At 48.3% G+C, this 13,443-nt stretch overlaps 1 protein-coding gene across 3 annotated transcripts in view; it reads left to right on the top strand.

The window, feature by feature from the left end:
• LOC140421288 (E3 ubiquitin-protein ligase RNF128-like) overlaps positions 1 to 12,706 on the top strand; it is a 144,524-nt gene extending 131,818 nt beyond the window's left edge. For 2 of the 3 annotated variants that reach the window (XM_072505892.1, XM_072505891.1), the window contains exons 5-7: positions 9,567 to 9,663; positions 10,937 to 11,117; positions 12,166 to 12,706. In XM_072505892.1, coding sequence (XP_072361993.1) covers positions 9,567 to 9,663; positions 10,937 to 11,117; positions 12,166 to 12,284 — 397 coding nt within the window. In that variant the 3' untranslated portion in view covers positions 12,285 to 12,706. The remainder of the gene's footprint in view (positions 1 to 9,566; positions 9,664 to 10,936; positions 11,118 to 12,165) is intronic. The other variant, XM_072505893.1, reaches the window with a different exon arrangement.
• Positions 12,707 to 13,443: the final 737 nt, after the last annotated feature.

The raw sequence follows: 13,443 nt of genomic DNA, 5'->3' as shown, positions 1-13,443 counted from the left end.
GTGTTTCTGGAACATATCTCTTCATTCACCTGAGGAAGGAGCAGCGCTCCGAAAGCTAGTGACATCGAAACAAACCTGTTGGACTTTAACCTGGTGCTGTAAGACTTCGTACTGTGCTCACCCCAGTCCAACGCCGGCATCTCCACATCATAACTACTAAGTAGGGGAGGCAAAAACATGAAAATGGTCCAGTCTGGCTCGGTCACAGAAGGCAAAAGGTCGCAGTAGAAGGGTGTTTTCCTGAATGGAAGGTTGTGACGAGTGGTGTTCAACAGTGGGGTCTATTATTTGTAGTGCACATAAACGATTTGGAGGAAAATGTAGCTGGTCTGATTAGAAAGTTCGCGGAAGACACCAAGGTTGGTGGAGTGGCAGATAGTGTTCAGGATTGTCAGAGAATACAGCAAGACATAGATAGGTTGGAGACTTGGGCAGAGAAATGGCAAATGGCGTTTAATCTGGACAAATGTGAGGTCATGCATTTTGGTAGGTCTAACATTAGAGGGAAAATATACCTCTAAATGGTAAATGGCAAAACTCTTCGGAATATAGAAAGTCAGAGAGATCTGGGCATGCTGGTCCACAGATCTTTGAAGGTGGCAACACAAGTGGACAAGGTAGTCAAGAAAGAATATGGAATGCTTGCCTTTATTGGATGGAGCATCGAGTGTAAAAACTGGCAAGTCATGCTACAGTTGTATAGAACCTTGGTAAGGCTGCACTTGGAATATTGCGCACAATTCTGGTTGCCACACTACCAGAAGGATGTGGAGGCTTTGGAGAGGATGCTGAAGAGGTTTACCAGGATGTTGCCTGGTCTGGAGGGTATTAACTATGTGGAGAGGCTGAATAGACTCTGACTGTTTTCATTAGAAAGACGGAGGTTGAGGGGTGTCCTTATGGAGGCCGATAAGATTATGAGGGGTATGGATAGAGTGGATGGGCAGGCGCTCTTTCCCAGGGTGGAGGGCGCAGTCACCAGGGGGCATAGGTTTAATGTCTGTGGGGCAAAGTTTAGAGGAGATGTGCAAGGCAGGTTTTTTACGCAGAGGGTGGTGAGTGCCTGGAATGCGTTGCCAGGGGAGGTTGTAGAAGCAGATACTTTAAGTTGTTCAAAAGGCATCTTGACAAATACATGGCTAGGATGGTATAGAGGGATATGGCACAAACAAGTGCTGAGGGTTTTGGCAAAGGTTAGTATCATGACCGGTACAGGCTTGGAGGGCCGAAGGGCCTGTTCCTGTGCTGTATTGGTCTTTGAGTGCTTTGAAATGGGTGTGTCGAGGATTCCCCTGGGACAACACAATAAATCTAATAAATCTGGTTGTGAGAATTGGATTTTCCTCGGGTAGCTGAGATTTTCTTTTTTTATATAAATTTAAAGTACCCAATTCATTTTTTTTCCAATTAAGGGGCAATTTAGCATGGCCAATCCACCTACCCTGCACACCTTAGAGCTGTGGGGGTGGGACCTATGGGGAGAATATGCAGACTCCAGACAGACAGTAACCCGGGGCCAGGATCGATCACGGGCCTTCAGCGCCGTGAGGCAGCAATGCTAGCCACTGTGCCGCCAGGTAGCTGAGATTTTCTGAGGATTACAGGTCTGGCTCTTGTGGCATCTACAGGCAATGGAGACATCTACAGGCAATGGAGATGAGTGTTGCAGGTATCGGTATTTGGGTTGGATCCATAATATTTAGCGTGGGTCCTAAAGCTTGTGTTCATAGAGCCATAGATGTTTACAGCATGGAAACAGGCCCTTCGGCCCAGCTGGTCCATGCCGCCCAGTTTCTATCACTAAACTAGTCCCACTTGCCCACATTTGGCCCATATCCCTCCATGGTTGTCATTCTCCGACCCCCCGCCGGGTTGGAGAATCGCCGGGGGCTGCCGTGAATCCCGCCCCTGCCGGTTGTCGAAGTCTCCGGCACCGGATATTCGGCGGGGGCGGGAATCGGGCCGCGCCGGTTGGCGGGCCCCCCCGCTCGATTCTCCGGCCCCGATGGGCCGAAGTCCCGCCGATAAATTGCCTGTCCCGCCGGCGTGGATTAAACCACCTTTTGAACAGCGGGACAAGGCGGCGTGGGCGGGCTCCAGGGTCATGGGGGGGCGCGGGGCGATCTGGCCCCGGGGGGGTGCCCCCACGGTGGCCTGGCCCGCGATCGGGGCCCACCGATCCGCGGGCGGGCCTGTGCCATGGGGGCACTCTTTCCCTTCCGCCTCCGCCACGGTCTCCACCATGGCGGAGGCGGAAGAGACTCCCTCCACTGCGCATGCGTGGGAAACTGTCAGCGGCCGCTGACGCTCCCGCGCATGCGCCGCCCGGAGATGTCATTTCCGCGCCAGCTGGCGGGGCAACAAAGGCCGTTTCTGCCAGCTGGCGGGGCGGAAATTCCTCCGGCGTCGGCCTAGCCCCTCAATGTTGGGGCTCGGCCCCCAAAGATGTGGAGCATTCCGCACCTTTGGGGCGGCGCGATGCCCGTCTGATTGGCGCCGTTTTGGGCGCCAGTTGGCGGACATCGCGCCGTTTCGGGAGAATTTCGCCCCATATGTTGATCAGTGCAGAGGGCAAATTAGCCAGGAAGATTTGACTGGGACAAGACCTTTTGTTCAGCCAATTCTGGGACATGCACCACACTCGCCTCTATCAAATTCCAGTAACTACCAAAGGTTATCATGAAATAGTGTAAAAATATGACTTGAGCGTTTTACAGAACATCAGTGAAAGCAAAATGGAAAGGCATTTAAATGCCAAACATTTGATAATTCTAACATCCAAAGACACAGGTATTGGTGAGGATGTGAGTATAACCACCAGGGATGCAGATTGAAGCATTGTTTATGAGATGAGGTAGATCACTGGTTCAAAAAAAATGACGTGGAGATGCCAGTGTTGGACTGGCGCAGCTCGTTCACCTGATGAAGGAGCTGCACTCCCAAAGCTGGTGATTCAAAACAAACCAGTTGACCTGTAACCTGGTGTTGTAAGGCTTGTTTTTTTTTTTTAAATGGCAAAGTTCAGAAAGGAGCATTGCCCCTCCCTGTCTTTTTTTTCCCTCTCGCTGCTGAAATGGTGTGAACAGGTTCAAGGGGCCATATGTCCTACTCTGCTTCTCACTGTGCTTTTATGGAAATGGGTTTGAAGCATCGTTTTGTTTTAACATATTCCAATGTTGGCGAGCCTCCAGCACAATTCTCTCAGGGGCTGGACGTGGGCCGGTGGTGGTGGGGGGGAGGGAGGGGGGTGGGGGGGGGGGGGGGTAGATAGAATCTGACCATTCTTACATTACCCGCAGCAGGACGGGAAATGGGCCTTGCTTTTATACAGCACCTTCTCATACCTTGACCTTCCAAAGTGACGCCCGACCAGTTCATTCCTTGAAATCCCACTCACAGTTGTGCCATATGTGAACTCGACGACTAATTTAAAAATCTGACCTTTTTTTATTCTGATTTGTCATTCAGTTCCACAGAGCGAACTCATTCACCCTTCACTTCCCCTCTGACATCATTCTCCTTGGAGCTACATTTCCTCAACAAAAAATGTGTGCATGCTCTTATTTAAATATTTGCGCTGGGGTGCAACTCGCATCAAGAATTTACATGAGGACAGGGAGCAAATAGTCTAGTGTGAGATTCAAGTTTCTATATTGTTTCTTCTGCTCTGTGGGGATACTAGTTTTTTTTAAATTTTATACAGTTGAATCACCCTTCGTAAAGATAACATCCCAGTTAGCTGTCGAATATTTGTAAATCGACTGAGAGTACCCAGTGGTTTTTCCTAGTATTTGTGCTAGACTGCAAATTTGTCTCCCCTTAATCCATTTGTCAGGCACTGTTATGCCTCGGTCCCTGTGCCTCACATACACTAAATAGTTTCAAAGGTATTTACAAGCACGTCTTTAGGCAGAATCAATGAATAGGTCCAATTTTTAATTTTTTTTTCCCCCAACCCCATGAGAATTATGTGAAGAATCCTGCTTGCTAAACAGATCTCTTTGGTAAAGTCCTCATCTGCCACAGTGATCTAAACAAAAACAACATCAGCTTGGGGGCCTGACCTTGATTGTGAGTAATCTTGTGACAGAAGGTATTACGGTGAGTAATCTTGTGATTGAAGTACAACAGCATTCAAAGCAATAGCTGCGTGGTGTTGACAGTGTTCCAGAGAAAAACAACTGTGGTGCATTGGAGCATAAGCAGCCCATCGTCGGTCATCAAAACCACCTCTGTTTACCCCGAAAGCTTATTTTGTTTTTAATTTGAGAGCTACAGGTGATAATGCCGTGTCTGAAATGTTTAAGGCACTGGGAAGGAGCACCAGAATGAATGAGCGATGTCCAACATTACCACAAGATCACCGCAAACCAGTTTGGAAAAAGTCTGTTGTTGCAGCATCATCCTAAATTGTCTGGCAAATATTTTGTTTACTTGTTTACTGGTCATGAGTGCAATTGTGCAAAGCACTGATGTGTGCACTTCTGGCCTCCTGTTTTCACCCGAATTTGAATACATTTGCCAAACAATTCATGGATTGTAAATATGTAAATTCATAGAATTGACAGTGCAGAAAGCGACCATTTGGCCCGTCGAGTCTACACAGCCCCTGAAAGAGAACCCCGCCCAAGCCCACACCCCCATCCCATACCCCAGCAACCCCACCTAACTTTAGGACATTACAGGGCAATTTAGCACGCCAAATCCACCTAACCCGCACATCTTTGCACAGTGGGAGGAAACTGGAGCACCAGAGGAAACCCACTCCGACACGGGGAGAATGTGCAGACTCCGCACAGACAATGTCCCAAGCCAGGAATCGAACCTGGGACCCTGGCGCTGTGAATAAACAGTGCTAACCACTGTGCTCCCGTGCCACCCATTGCCTTTTTAAAACGCTGCCCTCAGCATCTCCTCCTTCAGGCACCATGCCCTAAGAGGGTGTCGGCGACCATGAACCTCCAATGGATTGCTCCATGATTATGCTTGGCAAAGGACTGCAGTGGTTACCTACTGCAGTGTGGCTCCCGCTCTTGGCACCTGCCCATCAGGTGCATTGGAAAGATTTACTGACAGCCAACTTGTTGCTCACATTATAAACGCACCTTCAATGGTCATCAGGTCCTGCCGTGGGACTTGAACCCAGAGTTTCTGGCCCAGTGGTAGAGATGCTACCCACTGCGTCACAAGACCTCGTACCCTCGGTATCAATGCAGGCAAAGATAAAAATCCTTTTCAAAATCCTGTGCTGGGAAGGCAGTTATAAATGTGGTGCTCTGTTTTTGCATTGCCAGCTAAAGGAAAGAATTAAATGTGGCCTAAATTCTAGCAATTTTGAGGTGTAAAACAGGACTTTGGCCTGGATTTTGTAAGTCAATAGCGAAGCAATGGCGTATGCTTCTGACTGCGTGTAAAACTGTGCCCCTAGTTTTTGTCCAGTGCGGTGGGAAATTGCTGTCCCATCTGCAGCCCAAATATTTGGTGAACAGAGTGGGGAGACCTTGGCGAGGACCATTGCCTGTGAAGTTAGGCCCCCTCTGATGTTACGAGCTGAAGGCAGGCTTGGGGCCTGCTTTCAGTCCAGTGACAGCTCAGTGTGCATTAAAAAACATTTCAATCTATTGTGCTTTTAATTGTAGCTCCCCACCTTAAATAAATCAACATAAATATTGGGGTAACTGCAGGGTGATCAGCCAGGGTTTTGACAGGCCCCAACATCAATGTGCGTTCCCTGGGAGTCCATTTGGCACACCACAAACGTCTTGAGTTTCACTCTAAATGGGCTCCGTGGAAGTTGCGACACTGTTGTGCGTTGCAGCCCTCAAATGAGGCAAATTGCTCAGTGTTCACCACTCTTGGGACCGCACAATCTGGTTTGAAATAAAGCCTTAAATGCTGGAACCTGCAGCACTGGGAAAATGCTGGAGACACTTTTCTGATAAAGGTTTGCTTCTGAAACATTAACTTAGCAGTCCGCTCCACAGACGAACTGACCTGCTAAGTGCATGGAACCAGCACTTTTTTATTTTAAAAAATATTTTACTGAGGCATTTCTTATTTTAACACTTTTCAACAATAACATCCAACAGAACATACAACGAAATAACCATCATTCCCCTCAAACACAAACCCCAAACCAACATGGCTGATAAAAACACAGCGCCAGCCCTTCCTGGCCCTCCCGCCATTGGTTTTCCTATCCTTATTCGTCACTTCCATGCCTCGCCTTTGAACCCAGCACTTTTAAGGCTGTGTTTAAATTTAGAATGATGCCACTTGTTGTCTATCGGGCCGGCACAATAGCACAGTGGTTAGCGCTGTTGCTTCACAGCGCCAGGGACCCGGGTTTGATTCCCGGTTTGGGCCACTGCCTGTGCGGAGCCTGCACGTTCTCCCCGTGTCTGCGTGGGTTTCCTCCGGGTGCCCCAGTTTCCTCCCACAAGACCTGAAAGATGTGCTGTTAGGTGAATTAGACATCCTGAATTCTCCCGCTGTGTAAGAAGAAAAACCTTGCATAGCAAGACATAAACATGGCAAATCAATATGATACAGAACTTTGTACATTGGATTCCTCCTGTACACATCAGTTTTCCGGATCGTTTATGTATTTTCTTGCTCAGATGCCCCCCCCCTTCCCTATCCCTCCCTCGTCCGCTACTCCAAATAGTGCTAGCCCCCAACTTGGCTTGACCTGGACTTTCACCACCTTAGATACTGTTCTCGCAACTCCCCTCCAGAACCCATCCAGTGCCGGGCATGACCAAAACATATGGACGTGGTTCGCCGGGCTTCCTGAGCACCTCCCACATCTGTCTTCCACCCCAAAGAATCTACTCGGTCTCGCCCCCGTCATATGCGCTCTGTGAACAACCTTAAATTGTATCAGGCTAAGCCTGGCAAACGAGGAAGAGGAATTAACCCTACTTAGGGCATCAGCCCAAAGACCCTCCTCCATCTCCTCCCCCAGCTCCTCTTCCCATTTACCCTTCAGTTCCTCTACCAGAGCCTCCCCTCTTCTTTCATCTCCTGGTATATCGCCGACACCTTGCCCTCTCCGACCCATACGCCCAAAATCACCCTGTCTTGAATCCCCTGTACCGGGAGCAGCGGGAATTCCCTCACCTGCCGCCTCACAAACGCCCTCACTTGCATGTACTTGAAGGCATTTCCCGGGGGTAGTCCAAATTTCTCCTCCAGCACCCATAAGCTCGCAAACATCCCATCGATGAACAGGTCCCCCATTCTTCTAATCCCTGCCCGATGCCAGCTCTGAAACCCCCCGTCCATCCTTCCTGGGACAAACCGGTGGTTATCTCTGATCAGGGACCACACCGAGGCTCCCATCGCACCCCTGTGTCGCCTCCACTGCCCCCAGATCTTTAGCGTTACCGCCACCAACGGACTCGTGGTGTACGTTGTCGGCGAGAGCGGCAGCGGTGCCGTCACCAGCGCCCCCAGGCTCGTTCCTTTGCAGGACGCCATCTCCAGTCTCTTCCATGCCGCCCCCCTCCCTCCATCACCCACTTACGGATCATCGCCACATTGGCTGCCCAGTAGTAGCCACCCAGATTCGGCAACGCCAACCCTCCTCTATCTCTACTACGCTCCAGGAACCCCCTCCTTACCCTCGGGGTCTTACTCGCCCACACAAATCCCATAATGCTCCTGCTTATCCTCTTAAAGAAGGCCTTGGTAATCACAATTGGGAGGCATTAGAATACAAAAAGAAACCTCGGGAAGACCACCATTTTAATCGACTACCCGCTAGCGAGAGTGGCAACATGTCCCATCTTTTAAAGTCCTCCTCCATCTGTTCCACCAGCCGCGACAAGTTAAGTTTGTGCAGTGGCCCCCAGCTCCTAGCTACCTGGATCCCCAAGTATCGAAAGCTCCTTTCCGCCCTCCTCAGCGGTAGGTCGTCTATCCCTCTTCCCTGATCCCCCGGATGCACCACAAAGTGCTCGCTCTTTCCCACATTGAGCTTATAGCCCGAGAAGTCTCCAAACTCCCTTCGGGTCTGCATGACCTCAACCATCCCCTCCTGGTTGAGGTTTTCTGATATTTACTCACGCCGGCTCCGGTGGGGAAACCGATGTACAGCTTCCCAGCTGATATACGCGGATCTGCGAAAGGGGAAATAGAGCATCCTGGATAAAGGGAACCTTTTGCCACTCCACCCCCCCCCCCCCCCAACACACACTCCGCCAATGGAGCTCCCCAGAGGGGCACACTGGCAGTGTTCCCTTGGTTAATGCTGGTGCAGATGCCAGGGTACTGCACCAGCATGTCCTTCTTCTCCTCCCCCCCCCCCCCCACCCCCCCGGGTCTGTACCTACCTGTGACCCACAGCGGTTTCCCTTTGCATGGTTCCCATTTTTAAATAGCAGTTGTTAACATCGCCTACATGACGCCACATCAGCGAGGGGGGAATTCTTAACGTGGAGGCAACAAATGGCGGGGAGAGCCCTTTAATTAGATGCCAATTTATGGAAATTTGTTTCCCCACCTTCCTGGGTAGGAACCTCCTCTTGTCGCTGGCGAGTCCATCACACAAACCTGCCTCCCATTCATTGACTCCATCTACACCTCCCGCTGCCTGGGGAAAGCGGGCAGCAGAATCAAAGACCGCTCCCACCCGGCTTACTCACTCGTCCAACTTCTTCCATCGGGCAGGACATACAGAAGTCTGAGAACACGCACGAACAGACTCAAAAACAGCTTCTTCCCCACTGTCACCAGACTCCTAAATGACCCTCTTATGGACTGACCTCATTAACACTACACCCTGTATGCTTCATCCGATGCTGGTGCTCATGTAGTTACATTGTGTACCTTGTGTTGCCCTATTATGTATTTTCTTTTATTCCTTTTTCTTCCCATGTACTTAATGATCTGTTGAGCTGCTCGCAGAAAAATACTTTTCACTGTACCTCGGTACATGTGACGATAAACAAATCCAATCCAATGAGGGGTGGGGAAAGAAATCAGAAAACAAGATCGCACCACCGAGATTCTTGTTTCAAGCAGTCTCGTGAGATTTTCCTCCAGCGTTGCCTTTTTCGCTTCCAGCAGGAAAACCCAGCATCCATAACAATGTTCACAGTTGGACAAGAAAGAACTTGCCCCAGTTGTTATGTCCTGCAGACATCCAAAAGTGTCCCACAGCTTTTGAAATACGACCGCTGTTTTTGTTATCGGTGACTGTGGCACAGCATGGTACTCCGATCAAGATGTTATAAACAGTATAAAAAGAAATGACCCCGTTATCTGCCATTCTGGAGGTGTTAATTGAAGGCAGAATGTTGGCCAGGACATCATCAGCCAAGGTCCTCTGTCAACATTTTTATTATGAATGACTCAAATACACAGAATAGTTTAAAATTGTTTTGGGAACATTGATTCAAAATAGCTAATACATTTAGTAGGAAATAACTCAGCCAGAACACTGGGTGCACTGCAGTTTCTCAATAAGGTAGGCTCCACCAGGGCAGCTCGGGATGGGCAATAAATGCTGGCAGCTCCCAAAACCAAGATTTTTAAACATATCCTGTGATCTTTCTTTGCAGCCACATATTTCACAAGAATTGTATTGACCCATGGCTTCTGGAGCACAGAACCTGTCCCATGTGTAAATGTGACATCCTGAAAGCTCTTGGAATCGAGGTAAGTTCATTGTGGGTCTGTTTATGCCTTATTGTAAAGCTTGCAACAGGGAAAGTGGAATAATTACAATGGTATGCATGAACCTTTTACAGATCCATACATTTCATTTGTATAGCGCCTTTTGTGACTGCCCGTTGTTGCACCATTGTCATGTGAGAGTACCTTTAAGAAATGGATGTTTTAAGCAATGTACCTTTAAGAAAACAGTGATGTCAGAGAGTGGGTGGAGCTGAGCTCAGTTCAGCCATTTTGAAGTTTCAGTTTTGAGGAAAAGAGCTTGGGTGTGTGTCTCTGTTTGCAGTGAGCTGGATCTGCTGTGATCTCTGCCATGAAAGACTATCTCTGGATCATTTGGGTGATTTAAACCCATAATAGTAAAGCCTTTAACCTGATGTATTTCAGTTTAAAGGTGTTAAGCCTCTCTTGGATGTTGAAAGGAATAACTGAAGGATTATTTAGTGTTGTAATATTTTCGGGGTTGTCTTTGAAGTAAGGGGGTGTTAAGAGATCCAATGTTTATTTAAAAGTGTTAAGTTAAGTTCATGGAATAAACGTTGTTTTGTGTTTAAAAACTCACCTGTCCATAATTGTAATATCACACCTGGAGAACAATCCGTGTGCATTAAAGGGAGAGGTTGGTTGAATTCCATGATACATTTTGGGGTTCTGAAAACGCCTCGCCCATAACACCATATTTTGGAGCCTATGCGGTATTTTTGAAGTGCAGCCACTGTGGCAATATAGGAAAATGTGGCAGATGCTTTGCACATAGCAAGATCCGGCGAGGTGATAATGACCAGATAATCTGTTTTGTGAGATGTTAGTGGGGAAATTGCGCTCTGCGCACCAGGGACAGATCCTTTCACTAGTCTTTGTAATACTGCCATGAGATATTTTTTGCCCACCTGAGACGGCAAACAGGAATTCAATGTTTCATCTGAAAGATGTCACTTCTGACAGTGTAGTACCACAGATTCAGCTTAGACTTTGCTCAAAACTCTGTAGCGGAAATGACCGTCTTCAGGCTCCAAGGTGAAAGTGCTACGACCTGAGCACTTGCTGATGTCTTCCCATACCACTCATCTGTAGGTCTGTCTGTACAACTTTTCCAATAGAGCTTAACTGGGGGGAGCATTGAGTTGTCCCATTACGAATGGAGTGTCCAAACGTCTTTTGCAGAGTTCTCAACTATCGAAGGCGATATTTATTGAAGCGTCTTGAGTTTAACCCCCAACTCTTTCTCATATCCATGCATTGATTTCTCTTGGCACAGATTGACATAGAGAAAGCTGAAGAGACACCAGAAATTGAACAATCATCCAGTAATCCTCAAAGAACTGGGCCGGACAGCCAAACCGAGGTTCCCGACAGTGCCATTTACACTCTACCCACTGTTTTTGGGCCTGGTCGGCGGTTGGACGAATCTCCTGTAATTGAGGATCATCACTATATCAGTGAGTAGTCATTGGCTGAGATTGTCTCCGCTGTCGGATAAAGCAGCGCTGAGCCCGCCCAGGGCAATGGCAGCATTTCCCGCCAAGCAGTGCGGCACTTAAGAAGAGAAAGGTTGTGGGCAGGGACTCCATGATGTGTCGTTGGCGGGCGGCCTCTGATTCGCCTGCACCGCCATCAAATGAGCGCCTTTCACGTCGTTCTGACACCACAACGCCATGGATGCGTTTTTTGAAGTGGGGTTATGATTCTGGCGCAAAAGCCCATTAGTGATCATTCATTACAATGAGGTTCCTAATGTTGAACGGCGGGAAACACCACCGATGGGGAGGAGAGACAATCACTTTCTGCTTCAACGTCGGCGCGAAACGTGACCTCTGCCTCCTTGCGATATTTTCCGCTCTCAATGCCAGACCCACCCGATGCGACGGGGAGGGGACAGTTTCAGCCATCGTCTCCCGTGAGTTTGGCTCAACTAAGATTAATTGTCACTCTGAGCATGTATTCTTGAACATTCTTGATTTCAAAAACGTGCGAGAAGTCAGAACAACTGTTCTCAGGGCGGCTTGGTGGCACAGTGGTTAGCACTGCTGCCGCACAGCTCCAGGGAACCGGGTTCAATTCCGGCCGCGGGTGCCTGTCTGAGTGGAGTTTTCACTTTCTCTCTGTGCTGGTGTGGGTTTCCTCCAGGTGCTCTGGTTTCCTCTCACAGTCCAAAAATGTGCAGGTCAGGTGGATTGGCCATGTTAAATTGCCCTTAGTGTCCAACGGTTAGGTGGGGTTACGGGGATAGGGTGGAGGTGTGGGCTTAAGAAGGGTTCTCTTTCCAGGGTCTGGTGTAGACTCGATGGGCTGAATGGCCTCCTTCTGCACTTGATTTTCTTTAAAAAGACAAAGCAATTTAAATAAAATACATTTTTGTGTACAAAGAAATGTTTTCCAGGAAGATATTAAAAAATTTAAAACATCACGCATGTTTGCAATATTTCCTCACTATCCTATTTACCTGTTTCCTTTCCACTTACCTCTGCTTCTCTGTGCTCTCTGCAGGCGAAGAACAGCATCTCTTCAATAATGACGGTCGGGTGAATTCTCTGTCTGTATATGTTCTTCCACAGGACAACCCAGGCTATGAAGAGATTGATCTTCAGGATGAAGAAAAGTCATGAATCGTTCCAAAGAATTAAAACCCTGAAAATAAAGCCAACCGTGAACTGATATGCAGGGAGTGGCACTTAAATGAACCCTCTCTTTCCTTTTTGGTTTAAACAAAGACTTTGGAGTGGCCCACATTCTACTTTTTCCTGCATTTGTTTTTTTTAATGCCAATGTTATGAAGGGACGGATGATTTTTTTTTTTTTAGAAAGCATACATATAACAGGCAGCTCGATATTAGCCCTGGGGCTAAAATTCTCAGCACTTCATGCAATAACTGCAGTTAATTTCACTTATGTCTGGTCACCACAAAGCTGCAGTGAAGACAAAGACTGCTGAACATTTATTTTTAACCCTCAAAGCTTAAGACATTGGCGGTTCGGAGATTGCTTAATCGTCTGGTTTTCCAATGTTTTTCTGCGTAGAGATTGGGGTGGGTGGGAGGGGTGTGGGGGGGGGGGGGGGGTGGAGGAGAAGGTGGCATGAGGTTAAGGATGAGAAGAAGAGGCCCCCCCCCCTCTTTCCAAATTTGGATGCATTCCAGGGGACCTCCTGTTCTGACTTCCCAAAATGAAACACCGCGTCCCAAGGGACACTACCCAAGGGACAAGAAACGTTGCAAAGATTAATGCATTTGCAAAGTTTTGTATCATTATACTGCAATAGAAGTAACATGCCAGTAAATCATCAGAAATCAAAGGGCTCAGTAATGTCCTAAAGGTCCTATGAGATTACTTTACACCAATCCCACAAGGTCTGAAAATCCCAGTTCAAAAACCCATGGCTTAAACCAGTGTAAAAAGTGGAATCCATTTGTTAAGGATCTTTAGTAGGTAGCACGGTGGCACAGTGGTTAGACTGTTGCTTCACAGCTCCAGAGTCCCAGGTTCAAGTCCTGGCTTGGGTCACTGTCTGTGCGGAATCTGTACGTTCTCCCCGTGTCTGCGTGGGTTTCCTCCGGGTGCTCCGGTTTCCTCCCACAGTCCAAAGATGTGTGGGTTAGGTGCACTGGTCATGTTAAATTGCCCCGTAGTGTCCAAAAAGGTTAGATGGGGTTGCGGGGATAGGGTGGAGGTGTGGGCTTAAGTGGGGTGCTCTTTCCCAAGGACCGGTGCAGACCCGATGGGCCAAATGGCTTCCTTCTGCACTGTAAATTCTATAATCCATTGCTA

This window comes from Scyliorhinus torazame, chromosome 5 (assembly GCF_047496885.1).
Source record: "Scyliorhinus torazame isolate Kashiwa2021f chromosome 5, sScyTor2.1, whole genome shotgun sequence".
Taxonomy (NCBI): domain Eukaryota; kingdom Metazoa; phylum Chordata; class Chondrichthyes; order Carcharhiniformes; family Scyliorhinidae; genus Scyliorhinus; species Scyliorhinus torazame.
Note: the sequence above shows the minus strand (reverse complement) of the source record. Positions and strands in the feature narration are given on the sequence as shown.